General features: G+C 34.7%; 1 protein-coding gene across 1 annotated transcript in view; it reads right to left on the minus strand.

Moving 5' to 3' along the window:
• Positions 1-334: 334 nt before the first annotated feature.
• RNF217 (ring finger protein 217) overlaps positions 335-14,578 on the minus strand; it is a gene marked incomplete at its 5' end in the record, with an annotated part of 146,539 nt that continues 132,295 nt past the window's right edge. Inside the window, 2 exon segments of the mRNA XM_014586030.2 lie at positions 335-7,247; positions 8,528-8,599. Of these exon segments, the coding sequence (XP_014441516.1) occupies positions 7,174-7,247; positions 8,528-8,599 (146 nt within the window).

The following is a 14,578-nucleotide window of genomic DNA, read 5'->3' on the forward strand; positions in this document are numbered from 1 at the left end:
AAATTATTTCTGTGATCTCTCAAAATTTACTAATTACGTTAATAATTGGTTTCATAAGCAATAAGACTGTCAATTTTCATATTAAAAATATGTAACCAATCATCCTTGTCAAAATAAATGGCAATAGGATTTATATAAACCAGTTACTGTTCCAGGCTTCATATGAAATATAAGGTTGTTTATTTTTAAAATTCCATCTACAGAACTTTAATTATGATAAAAATGATCAAATAATAAAAGCAAGCTACCGAGGGGTTGTCATATGAAACTGACATTTAAAAGAAGTTTTATGAAGAGTTTGTAGTTAGCTGATTAGAAAAACATACTTTACCTAGAATTTTCTTTATAAAGAAACAAAGTTTGTTCATTTTTCATAGAATGAAAACATTTAGACACTTACATAAAATATTTAGATACTATCTGCTTGAAAGAATCAACAAAAATATATTTGGATCATAATGAAAAATGTTATTTTTAAGAATTTGACTGGATTATTGAGAATATCTCCCCAGCTGGAGCATGAGATGAACACCTCACAAATTTGCAGGAAACCAATGACTGATGGCAGTTTGCCACCACAGGAAAAAGGGGAAATGACACCCATCTAGCAATGTCTGGAGACCTTTTGCATCCAACTTTGGCTCTTCCTTTAACTTTCTGTGTCATGCACCAAACTACACTAAATATCTTGAGTGTGGTTCATATCTAAATCATATTAATGAAAAGTTGAACATAGTTTCTCTAGAATAGGACTAATATCAGTTATATTCATAGAGATCCACTTTACAGATTAAAAAAATCTAGTAATGTTCACAGAGTATGTATCCACATTTTAATCTTATATACAAATGCAACTCTTTATAAATCCACTCCAAGTCCAAGCTTGGGACTTTGTGCCCAAAGTCCATAAACCATAAGTTATTTTGGAGGGAGGATAAATGCCTTCTGATCCGGTTAGATGACATGTCCACACACACTTTCTGTTTAACTAATAGGTAAACACAATATTGATCTAATGATATTCACAAAGCCATTTTTGAAGCTTGGTTTTAGAGCAGTACTACACCCCCTTACCCATCCGACATCTTTTCATCCTTCAGATATACTTCTTAGCAGAGGGCTAGGCAAGGTTCTCCAACTCCTACCAAGAAAGAGGAAAAGTTTTCCAGGAACCTGATACATTTTAATTGACAGATAAACCAAGGTAAATTATGCTCACTCCCATCGCTAAATTTTGGAGTCTTTGCCGTGTTGAATTTCATCATCAGAGTGAAAGAAGTTCATGGTGAGACAGAATGTATTCCATACTTGGTCAAGATGGCTAAGGACCATAGAGGCAAAAAGCAAGACATTCAGGAAATCTGAGAGAAAACAGAAACTTGGTATATGGGTATCACTTCACGAGCCTGAGGGGAAGTAGTTTAATATGAATAATGAAACAAAGTGACAAAAATGTGTCACAGAAATGAAAGAAAGTGTGTTTTCTATGTTGATAAGTGTGCAGAATCTAAATGATGGACTCAATATACTTAATGAGGTTTCTTCTGGAAGGCAAAAAGAAGTGGCCCCCCCACCAAAAAAAAGGCAGTGATGTTTTATGCATTTAAAAAAAAATAATTTATTGCCTTATAAGTCCCTAGTGTTATTTTCAAAACAGTCACTTCTTTAGGGATAAAAGGAGTATAGGTTGTAATATGCATGACTACACATTTCTAAAATTTGCGATATGCATAGGATCTATAAGATATGTAATATATTAAGGCTCCAGCTAATGACTAATTAGACAATTACAAGTCTCACACCAGTGGGACTCTGTTTCTTGGATTTGTATAAAGTCAACTGAAGTTCCAGCCTCACAGAAGTGACGTACATTCGAAATTTCACATAATACATGGCTATGAAATGAGTATTACGTTTATCTCAAAATGAGAAGTACAGAGAAATCTTAACTACATTTGGCTCTTAAAGGTTCATATCATAGGTTTGCACCCACAATGGTTACATTTCACAATCTTAAATACTCCCCAAATTTTGGAACTATGATTTTGTGTAGATCATACTTTAATGCCTCTATAAAAACATTTAGATTTTATCAAAGTAATAATTGTGGGTATACATATTATAATGTTATTTTGGAACTGATTTTTCCATATTAGAAAGACAATGTCATAATAAAATTATAATAATTTTAAAAAACAAAAATATGCTCAGAAGGTGATGGGTGATAGTTTTGACTTACCATATGTCTAGTAAGAGAAACTTCTTCTGTAGAATTCACAAACTATGAAAGTACAGTTAAACCTTCAGTAGAAATTAACTTAATATTTTAAACAAACATTCCAAATAGGCGATTACGTAACATTTATCAAGTATTTGCTATCTTTGTCAATTTCCAGATTAACCAATCTCCGGGTTTATGATCATTTCAGTAACTGATTTTATTTTTCAAAAAATGTTTTACTTTTTTCAAAGTTTTAGCTTATTATTATAAGATGACACTTATTTGGTAACAGTGTTATTATACTGTCTCAATAATAAAACATATATCAGTTGCTTTTGTTTTATTGTTAGATTACATACTTAAATGGCACAAGTATTTTAAAGTGCATCAAGGAATTTTAAGGCTATATTTATAACATATATATTAACACAAAACAATAAAGGTGACCATAGGAAAATTACTTTCGATAGCTGGAATAGATTTCAGCCTCAAATATGGCAGGATGAGCATATAATCCAATGTGATGACTCACGTTAAGGCATTGAGCAGTTTGTTTATAAAATTAAAATTGAAAACGGCTTTGGGCATGAATTTTCTTATTTTTGTACTTAAAAAATAAGCAAATTAGTGCCATTTAGGTCACGAAATTTTTAATAATTACAAGTTTAACAGGCAGCCTAGAAATCTAACGTTAAGAACAACTGCATTGCACAAGGGAAACAATGAATTGGTAACTTGGCAGATACTCTAATCTGACAAAAGTCAGGAAGGAATGTTGATGTTTTGCACACACATAACCACAGGGAGATTTTTAATCCCTTCCCGTTTCTCCTCTTTTCTTAAAGAGGACTAGTTAGAATAGTAGAGGTGTGGGAAAAAATGAGTTTGGGGATGGACACCAGAGACTGCAAAAGTGTACTGTGGTCTGTAGGCATTTTAGAGGAGCACTGGGTCATAGTGTCTGGTGGGTGGACTGAAAACAAATGCCAGGATGGCAACTGTCACAGAGCAAGGAATTCCCTGACAGGCACCACTGAACCCTGATACCACACTACAGAAGAGAGAGAGAGAGCATGTTGTAACCTGACTGGCTGAGGTTTAATTATCTTTGATTGTTCTCGGTCTGTTCTACTCCAAGTATAGAATAGCACCTGACAGAAAATCAAGGTTGTTGGCAACAGGATGCTGCTTGTACTGAAAGCTTTCACTTCTCTCCTCTTCTTACTCTACATACAGAAAGGACTAGAGAACAGTTAGGATTCACTGTACAACGAGTATTTCATATTATCCCATAATTTATAATCATCCCACCAAACTACATAATCTGATTTGTTTTTCCATGGATTATTTATTGTTGGCATTTTTAATTGCCAACATATTGCTTCGTACTTTTTACAACAGCGTAATTAAGTTCCTCTGTGGAGCAGCATGCATGGACACAGAGAGGGATTTAAAAAAAAAAAAAAAAACTTGACAAATATTATTAACTGGGCTTGAGTATCATTTCAATTCCTTGAGTTTTAAAAACTAGGCAATCCAAAAATCAGTTCATCTGTCACATTTTCTGATATATATCATATTTTATTTTTACTGGAAAAGATTAATATTCTTTTATAAGTTCTGGTGATGCACTTATCTGTCTAATTAAGCAGGGAGAAAATTATGTTTCAGATTTCATTTATTTTTTAAATTATGCACGCCTGCACAATCTTTCTTTTTCTCCAAATAAAAGGTCTCAACTATATTACTTCCATACTCTCATCTTCTAAAAATGTATTACAAATTTTGTTTGAAATATCTTCTAAAATTCAAATTTAAAACCTTATGGAAATGTTTACACAAAGTGACAAAAGGAGCCTTCATTGATGGTTTGTACTAGACAATTGAATATGATCTTGATGTCCATTCAACTGGGGACTAATTAAAAAAATTAAGGTATACCCCTACAATGAACTATGAGTACTTTACAAAAGAATGAGGTAAATCTACTTTAACTCTTATGGAAACATATCTACCAATATATAGATATATAACACAATGAAAAGGAATCACAGCACAATAGTATTATTCTATCTATATAAAACTAATACACACACAGACACACACACTTATTTGTATATATGTAGAAAGTGTCTAGAAGGACACATACCATACCATTAATAGTGGTTACCCCTAGAAAATAAGGGGTGAAGTAAGCAGAGGAATTTGTATTTTATAATGCTTTATAGTTTGATTTTTAAAGGAGTATATATTAAATTTACAATAAAAACATACAAAAATGACAAACCTTGGATAGAAAATATTCATTTTATATGCACCCTTACTTTTCTAAAGTACATTTTAGAATTTATCCCAAAAGTTACTACTACTGTTTTAACTTCAAAGTTGGCACTCACATATAAATAATTCTTTTTATTTTCTTCTCTCTTTATAAGATGTGGATGAAACTTAGTAAAAAAATTCACAAATGATTACTTTAAGTTACCAGCAAGGAAAGGCCTAATACATATCAACTTTTAACGAGAAAAATGTACACATTAAAAAAAATCTATGCAATATAAAAATGAAACCCTATGCAACATAATATATGCTATCTAAAGCATTGATTAAATAGCCTTTACTGGTAACAGATACCACTTTGTAACTGGAATATTGGAAGATTTTCCAAATAATATAAAAATACTCCCAAAAGATAAATCATTTAAAGAACGGAATAAAAATCCCTGAGTAGGCCAAAGACAACATATCAATAACCTAAGAAAATAGATTATCTAAGACCAGAGAGCACATTGTTCAACCAGTTCGCATATATGTGTATGGCATATGTATTCATAGGCAGTTATGGAATTATAAAACATGACATATGTATATATCATTCTTATAAAGATTTGCTAGCTTTAGAATTTGTCATATTCACATATTGCTGAACTAACACCCAAGTCTAGGAAAAATGAATTTATCAAAATTAAGCACATGTATTACAGAAATGTATTTAGGCTAGACGTTCTTATTCTTTTAGTTTCCTTACTAGAGCACCTAAAACAGGTACTCAATAAATACTTTTCAGATTAATAGGTGAATAAACTAGTATTAATTTGTGAAACTAGAGTATCACTTTTTCTTATATCATGTTATGCTTTAGAAATATGCCATTCTAGAACCATAAATATAACAAGCTCCTTGAACTGGAAACCAACTAGTCTAGAAGCTGCAGTATAGCTATTCTGTGTTATTCGGAAAGAATGAAAGCACTCTGGCTGTTACCCATGCAAAACTTCACTCTTGTGACTTTCTTAGGTGAAAAATAAAATGTTCTTACACTCTGGAGCCCAACAAAGACAAACTATCTTACATGTTTTACCATGTAAGTGGTTTCAAGTCAGACAAGATTGCTGACAAATAAATGCTACATGTATGGCATATAGTTAATTTTAAGAATTTCAAAATAATAGACACAATATGCTTAAGGGTCTTCCTTTCTGCTGATGAACTTTGTGATAAAAATAAAGGAATATCATAGTTTAGTGACTTGTCCTCCTCTTCTTTTTAAAGACGTCTCTGTTCAGAAAAAAATTCCTGAAAACATTACCTTCATTTTTTTTGTATGTATGTGTTTCCTTTTCCCAAAAGCAGTTTACATCTCAGAGAAACCCATGAACAAAAAGAATTATCAAATTACTCCTCCATAAGATATCAACAATATTATGCATTTGAGCAGTAAACATAAGAAAAATTCTTCAAAATTAGATATTTGCTTATATGAATTTGTGGACAAATAAGAAAAGACATGAAAGGGAAGAGTGGTGTATTTAATGTAAAGCCTCAACTTAAAACAGAATTATCTACAATTATAAATTGGTTTAAAAATCAACGGAATAAGGATTTGTTTAAAGGCTAAAGCAATTTTGTCTAAGCATGCCTATTCTTTGGATGAAATAATCCCACATATAGGATTTATCCATAGACTGAAGCATATATGCCAACATACAAGAAATCTGAAGAGACTGAATATTTGGGACTTGAAAATGTCCTAAACAGCCTATCCATTTTGTCAGTTCACAAAGCTTGATACTCCTTGGGGTGACATTGCACAAATTTATGTGTGTGTGTGTGTGTGTGTGTGTGTGTGTGTGTATGTATTTGTGACAAAAAGAAAGAGCAAGAAATACAAAAGGTCAACATCAAAATAGCCTGTTGTCTACATTGACTTTAATTCAATACATTACCAAATTTTGCCCACAAAGGAACCATCATCTTTAAATAGGCCTGTGAAATTGTGGAATAATAGTATAGAGGCATGGAACTAGGAAAGTACAAGGTTATCAGACCTGCTATCTTAATCTATATTTATGTACACACACATTCACACCCCTACACATATATACTCCAGTAACTCATAATTCTCTCATTAATTTAGTTTCATTAGTTCCCTTTGGGCACTGAGATTTTTAGCAATTATAGCATCTGAAGGATAAAGGAATCATGGTGCTTGGATCACAGATGAAAACAAGTACATTTGGTGTATCTTCTGCAAAGTGGCCTTGCTTGTTGGTACATGACTTCAGCTATTCACACCAGGTCTCAGAGATGGCCTGGAGGGAGGTTCGGGGTTCAAAAACAGTCCAAGCAATGCTCAGAAGAGGTGTGCTCAGAACAATTCTGAGGACAACTGGTTCTTATTTAAAATATTTTCTTCCAAGAACCAGGAAGATCAGATGTCTACAGTTTATGAAAGTGACCGTTTTTTAAAAGCAGCAATTTGTTTAGGGAGGGAACAGGATACCATGTTGGGAGTGCACCGTAGCTAGAGGCATTGTGGCCTACAGAGAGCCACGGGGAAACGAGATGGCAGAGGTTCCTCTCAGTAATTTTCAAGATGTGACTCACAGGCGAGTATATCATTCTGTACAGTGCCTGCTCAGACAGCTTAGTTAGATGGAGTCATCTGCAGTTTACCAGTGCATACCTGTCCGTGATCGTTTTCTCTGCTTTTTACAAAGGCAATAGATAGGAAATACAAATAAACCTATGAATTTAAAAAAAAATTCAAGTTAATTAGGAGAAGAGGCACTGAAGTTATATATTTAAAATTTTCTATTTTTGTTTATTTTCAAACTGTTTACAAATAATCATTATTTAGCAGCACATGAATATCAAAAGAGAAAAGATATCTATACTTTGAAATGTATTTATTTCTACAAGATTTCATTTTCAGTTTTGGGCAATATAGTATATTACTTAGGAACACAAACACACAAAGTGAAGGACTATATATCAGGTTTGCTTTCCATTTATTTCTATCACTTATGAGGGCCTAAAGAGCCTTATTTCCCAATGATTAAATATTGATTAAAAATATCTTCTTCATAAAGTCACAAGTAACACAGTACTTAAATGTCAGATACTTTACAATTATATAAGGGGGTCTTCAAAAACTTTATGAGAAATGTGCAGTATGAAAAAAAAACTATGCATAAAATAAAAAATAAGTTTTGCACCCAAATAAACTTGTAATTAATTCCATTTTCCACAAACTTTTTGAAGTCCTTGTGCATCTGTACTACTTCCTAAACAGAAGTCTGTATATAAAAACATCAGTTTATTTAGCATTAAAAAAAGAAGAAAAATTCCATCTATCATGTAGACCAATCAGTAAAGCAGTCTTTATCATGTTTAATTTAAAATTCTATAAAGCTATGGTTCTCAAAATAGTCCTAGAACTATCAGCATCAGCATCAACTGGGAATCTTTTAGAAATATAAATCCATGGACCCTCTCCCCCTATTGAGCTAGAAACTGTGGGTAGGAATCAGCAATCTGAGTTCTAAAAAAAAATAATTTTACATGCAGTCACTGTATGCAACCCCCTGCCCATAAATTTGGTATATGTTCCTACAAACTTTGAAAGTTATTTAAGGCATCTTTCATTAGATCAAACCAAACACCTAAGGCTGCACCACAGCCTTCCTTGATGATCCAAACTGAACTGAGGAAAATATGGATTCTAGTTCCCTTGATCTTTCACTAAAATACTAACTGTATTACTCTTGGTTTTAACAGGGGGTTAATATTGCTTTATAGGACACATGAATCTAAGTGTTAATAGACTTCAAAAGAGTCACACTAATACATCCTACAGGAAATATGCTCCTCCAAATTTATAAATCACATGCTGATTGGCTATCTAAGCAAGTATGGAAGAGAACTCTGCCCCCTTAGTAAATGACTCATATTATTATAATTACATTCATATGCTCTTTATGGCTCTCAGCAAGTTCTAATCCAGTTACATTACGTGTTTCTTACCGATTACAACTGCTATGGCCCCTAGTGCTAATCCCAAGACCAGGATTAGAGGTGCAATGAATAATTTTCCAGCTAGAAAACAAAAGACAAAATAATTTAAGGAGTCTCAAACTAATTTACCAAACAATTACAGCAACGCTTCTTAAATAACATAGTGGGTGTCATTTTTAAAGAAGTCAGAATATAATCAAGGCATACTTCTCTAAGAAATGTATCATGTGTAGAATAGATACACACTTATAAATTCAGTGACTTCACTGAAGTCCCACACACATGCATGAAATATCTCATAAATCATGTATTCTTTATAATCAGAAACATTCCAAAGTGACTGGCTCACTTTACCAGGACCATTTGTCTTGGAATTTTCCTTTAGATCATTTCCATTTTAAATTTGCAAGATGCTGAAAGATTAAGGAGTGACACATTCTGTATTGGCAAAAGAAAATCTAGTTACTCCCCACAATGAAAAACTGCTGGGTATTACAGAGGGCTTCTGTCCAAGCCCACATCTGAAAAAGTGGTTTATTTACGTCCTGGATCTAAACGAAATGAATAATATGAACATCTAATAGATTGGGCTACAATTGGGATGCTTCATAACTACAGTCAGAGAAAATTACCAATAAGTATACAGTGTGTTGAAAGTTACTCAAGTGAATCATTTAAACAAATTTAAAAGAAGCCACTTATACGATAAAAGGCTAAATGCTGGTGAGGACGCCATATGGAATTAGGCAGAATTTTCTCTTCTAAATGAGTAATTCAGCAGTGATAATAATAAACTCTAGTCACATGTAAACAGCATTAAGTCCACAATCCAAATCACACTTACTTTAAAAGACACTAGTGCACACCAGGAAACAGAGGCCAGTAATTAATATCTTGTCACTGTATAGAAGCCTTAAGGCATGTGACACAACTGTACAGTTGCTAACCCAAATGCAACAGGAGAGGAAAGGGAACACAGGGACTTTGCAGTAGAATCACAATGCTTTCAAAGATAAACCAGAAATATCATCCTATAAATTAAGTAATTTGGAATGACCAATTACATTACAAAAGAAATATAATGGAGTTGTTGTTGGAAATTTGATTTTTAAAATTTTTATTCTTAAAAAATGCTCTTTGGAACCATATGATCAGACTGTACACAGTTTTTAATGCATAATTTAAAAAGGTCACCAAGCAACATAAAGTATAACCATGGGTTTTATTCATACTTTTTACTAGTGACAGAATCCAATGAAGTAATACTAAATCCCATGAAATAATTATGCTTAGTACACTCTCATGGTTATGCTTTAGGATTTAGAATATATAGGCTTTTATATTTTAGAATTACTTGTTTTTCTCCTATGCATAAAGTTCAGTCTGTTCATTCATATTTCCTTTTTAAATAATTCTTCACACATTTTCATAATAGCAATGAATCATGACTATGAAGTAATAGCCCTGATGTTTTTTCCTTTCTAGCATCACATAACCCAAGAAATCAGATATGTATTTATTTAAGAATTATTTTATTTAACCTTATTTATTTTAATTTGATCAGAGGGAGGGAGAGAAAGTGAGAAAGTAAGCTGCCTGGTCCAGGACTTGAACTGTAGTCACCCATGTGAGAGTCCAGTGCCCTTAACCACCACACCATCTGCTGGCCCCCGATATGTATTTTCTATCTTTGGGAAGTAATAAACTTATTCCATTATGTAATCCATATCAAAACATGTTGAGGTCTGCTTCTGAAGGAGGGATCTTGAGGGGTTAGGCATGCTTTCTCTTTTCTTCTTAGTAACAATTCTTTTAAAACTTTAGTTTTCAAAAACAGGTCTTACTTGGTCAAGTTCTTCCTGTTTCAACCTCCCGAGTAAATGTTTGCTCTGTTTTTTTGGCACTGCAAATTATATTTGCATATAAATCATTGTAAATCTAGCTAGATTTATCATATTTCAAAATGTCCTTCACATTGCTATCAACTTATTTTGCAAAAGAATCATACAAAATTTACAATTCATTGAGTAGAGTATGAAAGTCCAGCATTAAGTATTAACTTGGCAAAATATATGCTAATCAATAGTTCAAAAGTATTTCATTTTATTTGAATTTATGCTTCTATGATTACTAATAACATTAAATATTTTTAAACTTGTTCATTGGTTATTTGTAATTCCTTAATTCTGGTTCTTATGGTTTTTTTTTTGAAATTAGGAATTTATTTTGAGATGGGGCTCCATTGTTTTTTTTCACATACATTGTTAATCATCTAAAAATTGGTTAAAAACCTATTTTTTAAAATTATAAGACTTTGGGACCAGCAGACGGCATAATGGCTATCTCACTGGACTCCCATGTAGTTGAGCACAGTTCAAGACCCGGACCTGGTGGCTTAAACTGACACAGCTGTGTGTATGTGGCTTAAACTGACACCAGGCACGTGTGAGTGCATGCCCAAGATCCCGAAAGGAGAGTGGAGGAGAGGGGATTATGGGATGGCCGTCCCCCCTGGGGGGGTTATTTCTTGCTTTCTGTCTCTCTATCTCTCTCTTTCTGGTGAGCACACACACCCTATAGGAAAAACCTCTCCAAAATATAGGTGTGTGTGTGTATATATATATATATATGACTTCACTTAAAGATGTACATTTTTTAATAGAGTAACAGAAGAATTGGATAATTTTTCCTCAGTCACCTTTATTCCCAGTACCATCCATTAAGTAACCAGCTTACTCATTGCATGGGAGATGCTCCCATGTGAGAGGCTGTGAATCATTCCCAAATCTCTGTGCTCCTTCATTCTTTGTGAGCAGCATCTCTGATTTCCAGTTGGGCAAGTGGTTACACAGAATAAAGAAAGACCACTTTTCCCATCATCCAGCTGTGAGAGCAATACACGGCTCTTCCCCTGCCTCTAGCCAAAGACTGGAGGCTGTAGTCAAGACTGAGAGCGGGACCAGCAGATGGCATAATAGTTACAGCGCTAGACTCCCACATGGTAGATAGACCATGGTTCGAGTCAGACCCAGAGGCTTGAAACTCAAGCAGGGTGCATGTGTGCACATGCCCAAAATCCTGAAAGGAGGATGAAGAAAAATTGCAGCGTGGCCATCCCCCCTGGAGGGAGTTGTCACTTTCCGTGTCTCTCTGTCTCTCTGGTGAATGTATGTGCCCTATATCAAAAATCTCCCATTAAAAAAAACCCAACCAACCAAACAAACAAACAAAAAAAACCCTGAAAGAGCAAGCTGGGTTACATCACATAAGGACAGTGTGCAGGAGCGCTTTTCTCTAAGCCATCTTTTGGAAGGCAAGGAGTAAGCCTGGGTTACCCTCTTCTTTCATGTGGATAGAAGTAAGGTCCGTATCACTTGAGTTGCCATAGAACAGCAGTTAGAGGTAGCCAGGTTGGAGGTGGAATAGGTTTTAGTTAGTTAGTTTGTTTTGTTTTCAATTTGCCAAAGGGAATGTACGTATGTGAGAGGGAGAGAAAGTGAGAACACTCCCCTCATGGGGCATGGTCAAGTTGTAATTCCTTCTCTACTTCGGGATTCTGGGCATGCATGTACACGCACCTGACGTGTTGCTTAAGCTAGTGGTTCTGGGATTTGAACAGCACTGTCAGCCATGTGGGATCCAGCTATCTTTTATAATATTTTCTATTTTTATTTATTTATTTACTTATTTATTTAGATATTGCTGCAGGGTGCAAGTGCTTGCTGGAGCAAAAGACACAGTGAGAGGAAAAGTGAGAAATCAGCCCCAAGGGGGATGGCCATGCTGCTATCCGCCCTCTTCAATTCTCCTCCCGGGTGTGTACACACACATGTGACTGAGACTCTCAGGCCACTTAGTCCAGAACACTAACAGTGGTCAGCCTTGTGGGAGTCCAACACCTTAACCACCACGCTACCTGCCGGCACTGGGATTGAGCTATCTTAACCATCAGGCCACAGGGTGGCCTGGGAGAGCCTCTCTTAAAGTCAGGTGTTCCCTACTTTGTTAGGTTTATCCTGACATGGGTGTACATGCACATAAGTGTGCATACACACACAGAGTAGGAGGTAGGTCAAAAAGAAAATTATTTACAGAAAGCTAACCATAAAGGTTTTTAATTAAGAAGAAAACAGAAAAGACTGTACAGAGAAAATATTTCCCTGCTGACAATATCTATGAAGCTTTCAGTTCACTACCGATTTTATAGGCTGGAAAATAACATCTTTGTTTGTTTTTGAACCAGAGGAGAGGATTCTAGACGAATCTAGGCAAATAGCAAGAGGACTCAAAGAGCATATATCCAAAATATTACTGGACAAACAGGGCAGGAAATTACTCCCCTCATTTAAGAATGACTAAACAGAAAAACAAAAGGAGAAGAAAAAAAGACTAGTCAAAGCAAAGGTTATTTAAAATAAAGAATAGATGGAAACAACTTGCTAGACAAAATCTAAGATAGTACTGAAGTAGGTAAGAAAAGGACAATGTAGAATATATGAGTTTTCTGTTTTTAGGGGGTTGTCTCTGTATATATCGGCTTAAAAACAGGTTAGAGCTCAAAATTTAATTTGTAATTAATTTTCCCATGGTCTTACTAGTGTAAATAGGGGTCAGATGCCCTAGCTATCCTACCAAAGCTTATTTCAGTAAAAAGTAAAGATTGATTATCTCATTGTAATATTTATCATATAAGCAAGCAGAAAATACTAAACATCATTAAAACCAGTCTTGTCTACTGAATGTGGTGAGTTATGAAAAATTGTGTCTAATTAAAGCTCGGGAAGGCTATTTTTATAGAGATCATATCAAATTTTAGAAAATGGTGGTACTGGTTTCTATAGGCTCGGTGCATTTTGAGAGGAATGTCCTATCCATCATTAGCCCCAGCATGGCTCAGATTATCCAGCATGTGATTCTAGGGAAGGGTGTGGTTCATAATTCCCGTGATGTGACAGGTGGCTAAGGGGCTGTACAAAGAGATGTTCCTGAAGCCATTACGCAACAGCAGGCAGATAAGGGAATGGTTGGAAATGTGTGTGTAGGACAAAGACTGCTGGGGAAAGGAGCAGCGAAGCGCTCTGCACAGTGAGAGACAGAAGGAATCTTACAGTGGATCCATTCCAGAGGAGCAGGGGGACACTGAAAGAAGAAAACACCAGGGCAGAAGAATCTTGTATCACCTAAAGGCAGTGGTACAGGCCAGGGTGATTAGATTACAGGCAGGTGTCAGTGTTTATGTTTGTGTATGTGGGAAGAGGTCATATATGAGGCTGTGCATTGTTGAGGAAAAGAAGGGTAAAAAGTCCATCCACAAAAACATTTTCACTTTGATAATTAAACTTTAGTTTGTATGTAACAGGGGCATTTGAAATTAATTCCAATGGGACCAGCAGGTGGTATGGTAGTTAAAGGGCTTGAGACTCCCACGTGGCCAACATGGTTTGAGTTCCAGACCAGGTGGCTTACTTTTACACTTTCCTTCTCTCTCTTTCTGTATGTGTTTCTCTGGTCAAATTAAATGAATGAAAAATAAAATTAAATAAAATAATTATTTAAAAAATTAATTCCATTGATTGTTAGTAATTAAGTATTAATACAATAGAAAAACATATGCAATGACTTAAATATCGATGTAATAGAACTCTGGCACAGGGTTCTGGAACAGGTGCTTGGTTTTTTAGTTTTTAATGCATTTTTAGATCATGTTCCATGCTGCACTGTACTGTATGTCTTCCAAAAATGAATAGAGTATATGTGTTAACCACACGGCTAGGTCTGACCAATACAAAAATAAATGTGACATTGTTCTTCTCATCAAGTGGCTTATAACAGGATTTCTGAAATTTAGGAGGCTAATGGTTTTCATATTTCTTCTGTGACATTAATAATTTGCTTTCCAAACAAAATCTGCTTGCTCCTATACTCCCTTGCTAACAAACTTATATTTTAAATTTTTGATTGCTTGTTTTTTAGAGATTTTTTTTTCTATAGGGCATGTGTACTGGCTAGAGAGACAGAAAGTGAGAAAACAACCCCCCCCCCCCCGGGGAGAGGGGGGCC

The sequence above is a fragment of the Tupaia chinensis genome, unplaced genomic scaffold (assembly GCF_000334495.1).
Source record: "Tupaia chinensis unplaced genomic scaffold, TupChi_1.0 Scaffold000106_1, whole genome shotgun sequence".
Classification (NCBI taxonomy): Eukaryota; Metazoa; Chordata; class Mammalia; order Scandentia; family Tupaiidae; genus Tupaia; species Tupaia belangeri.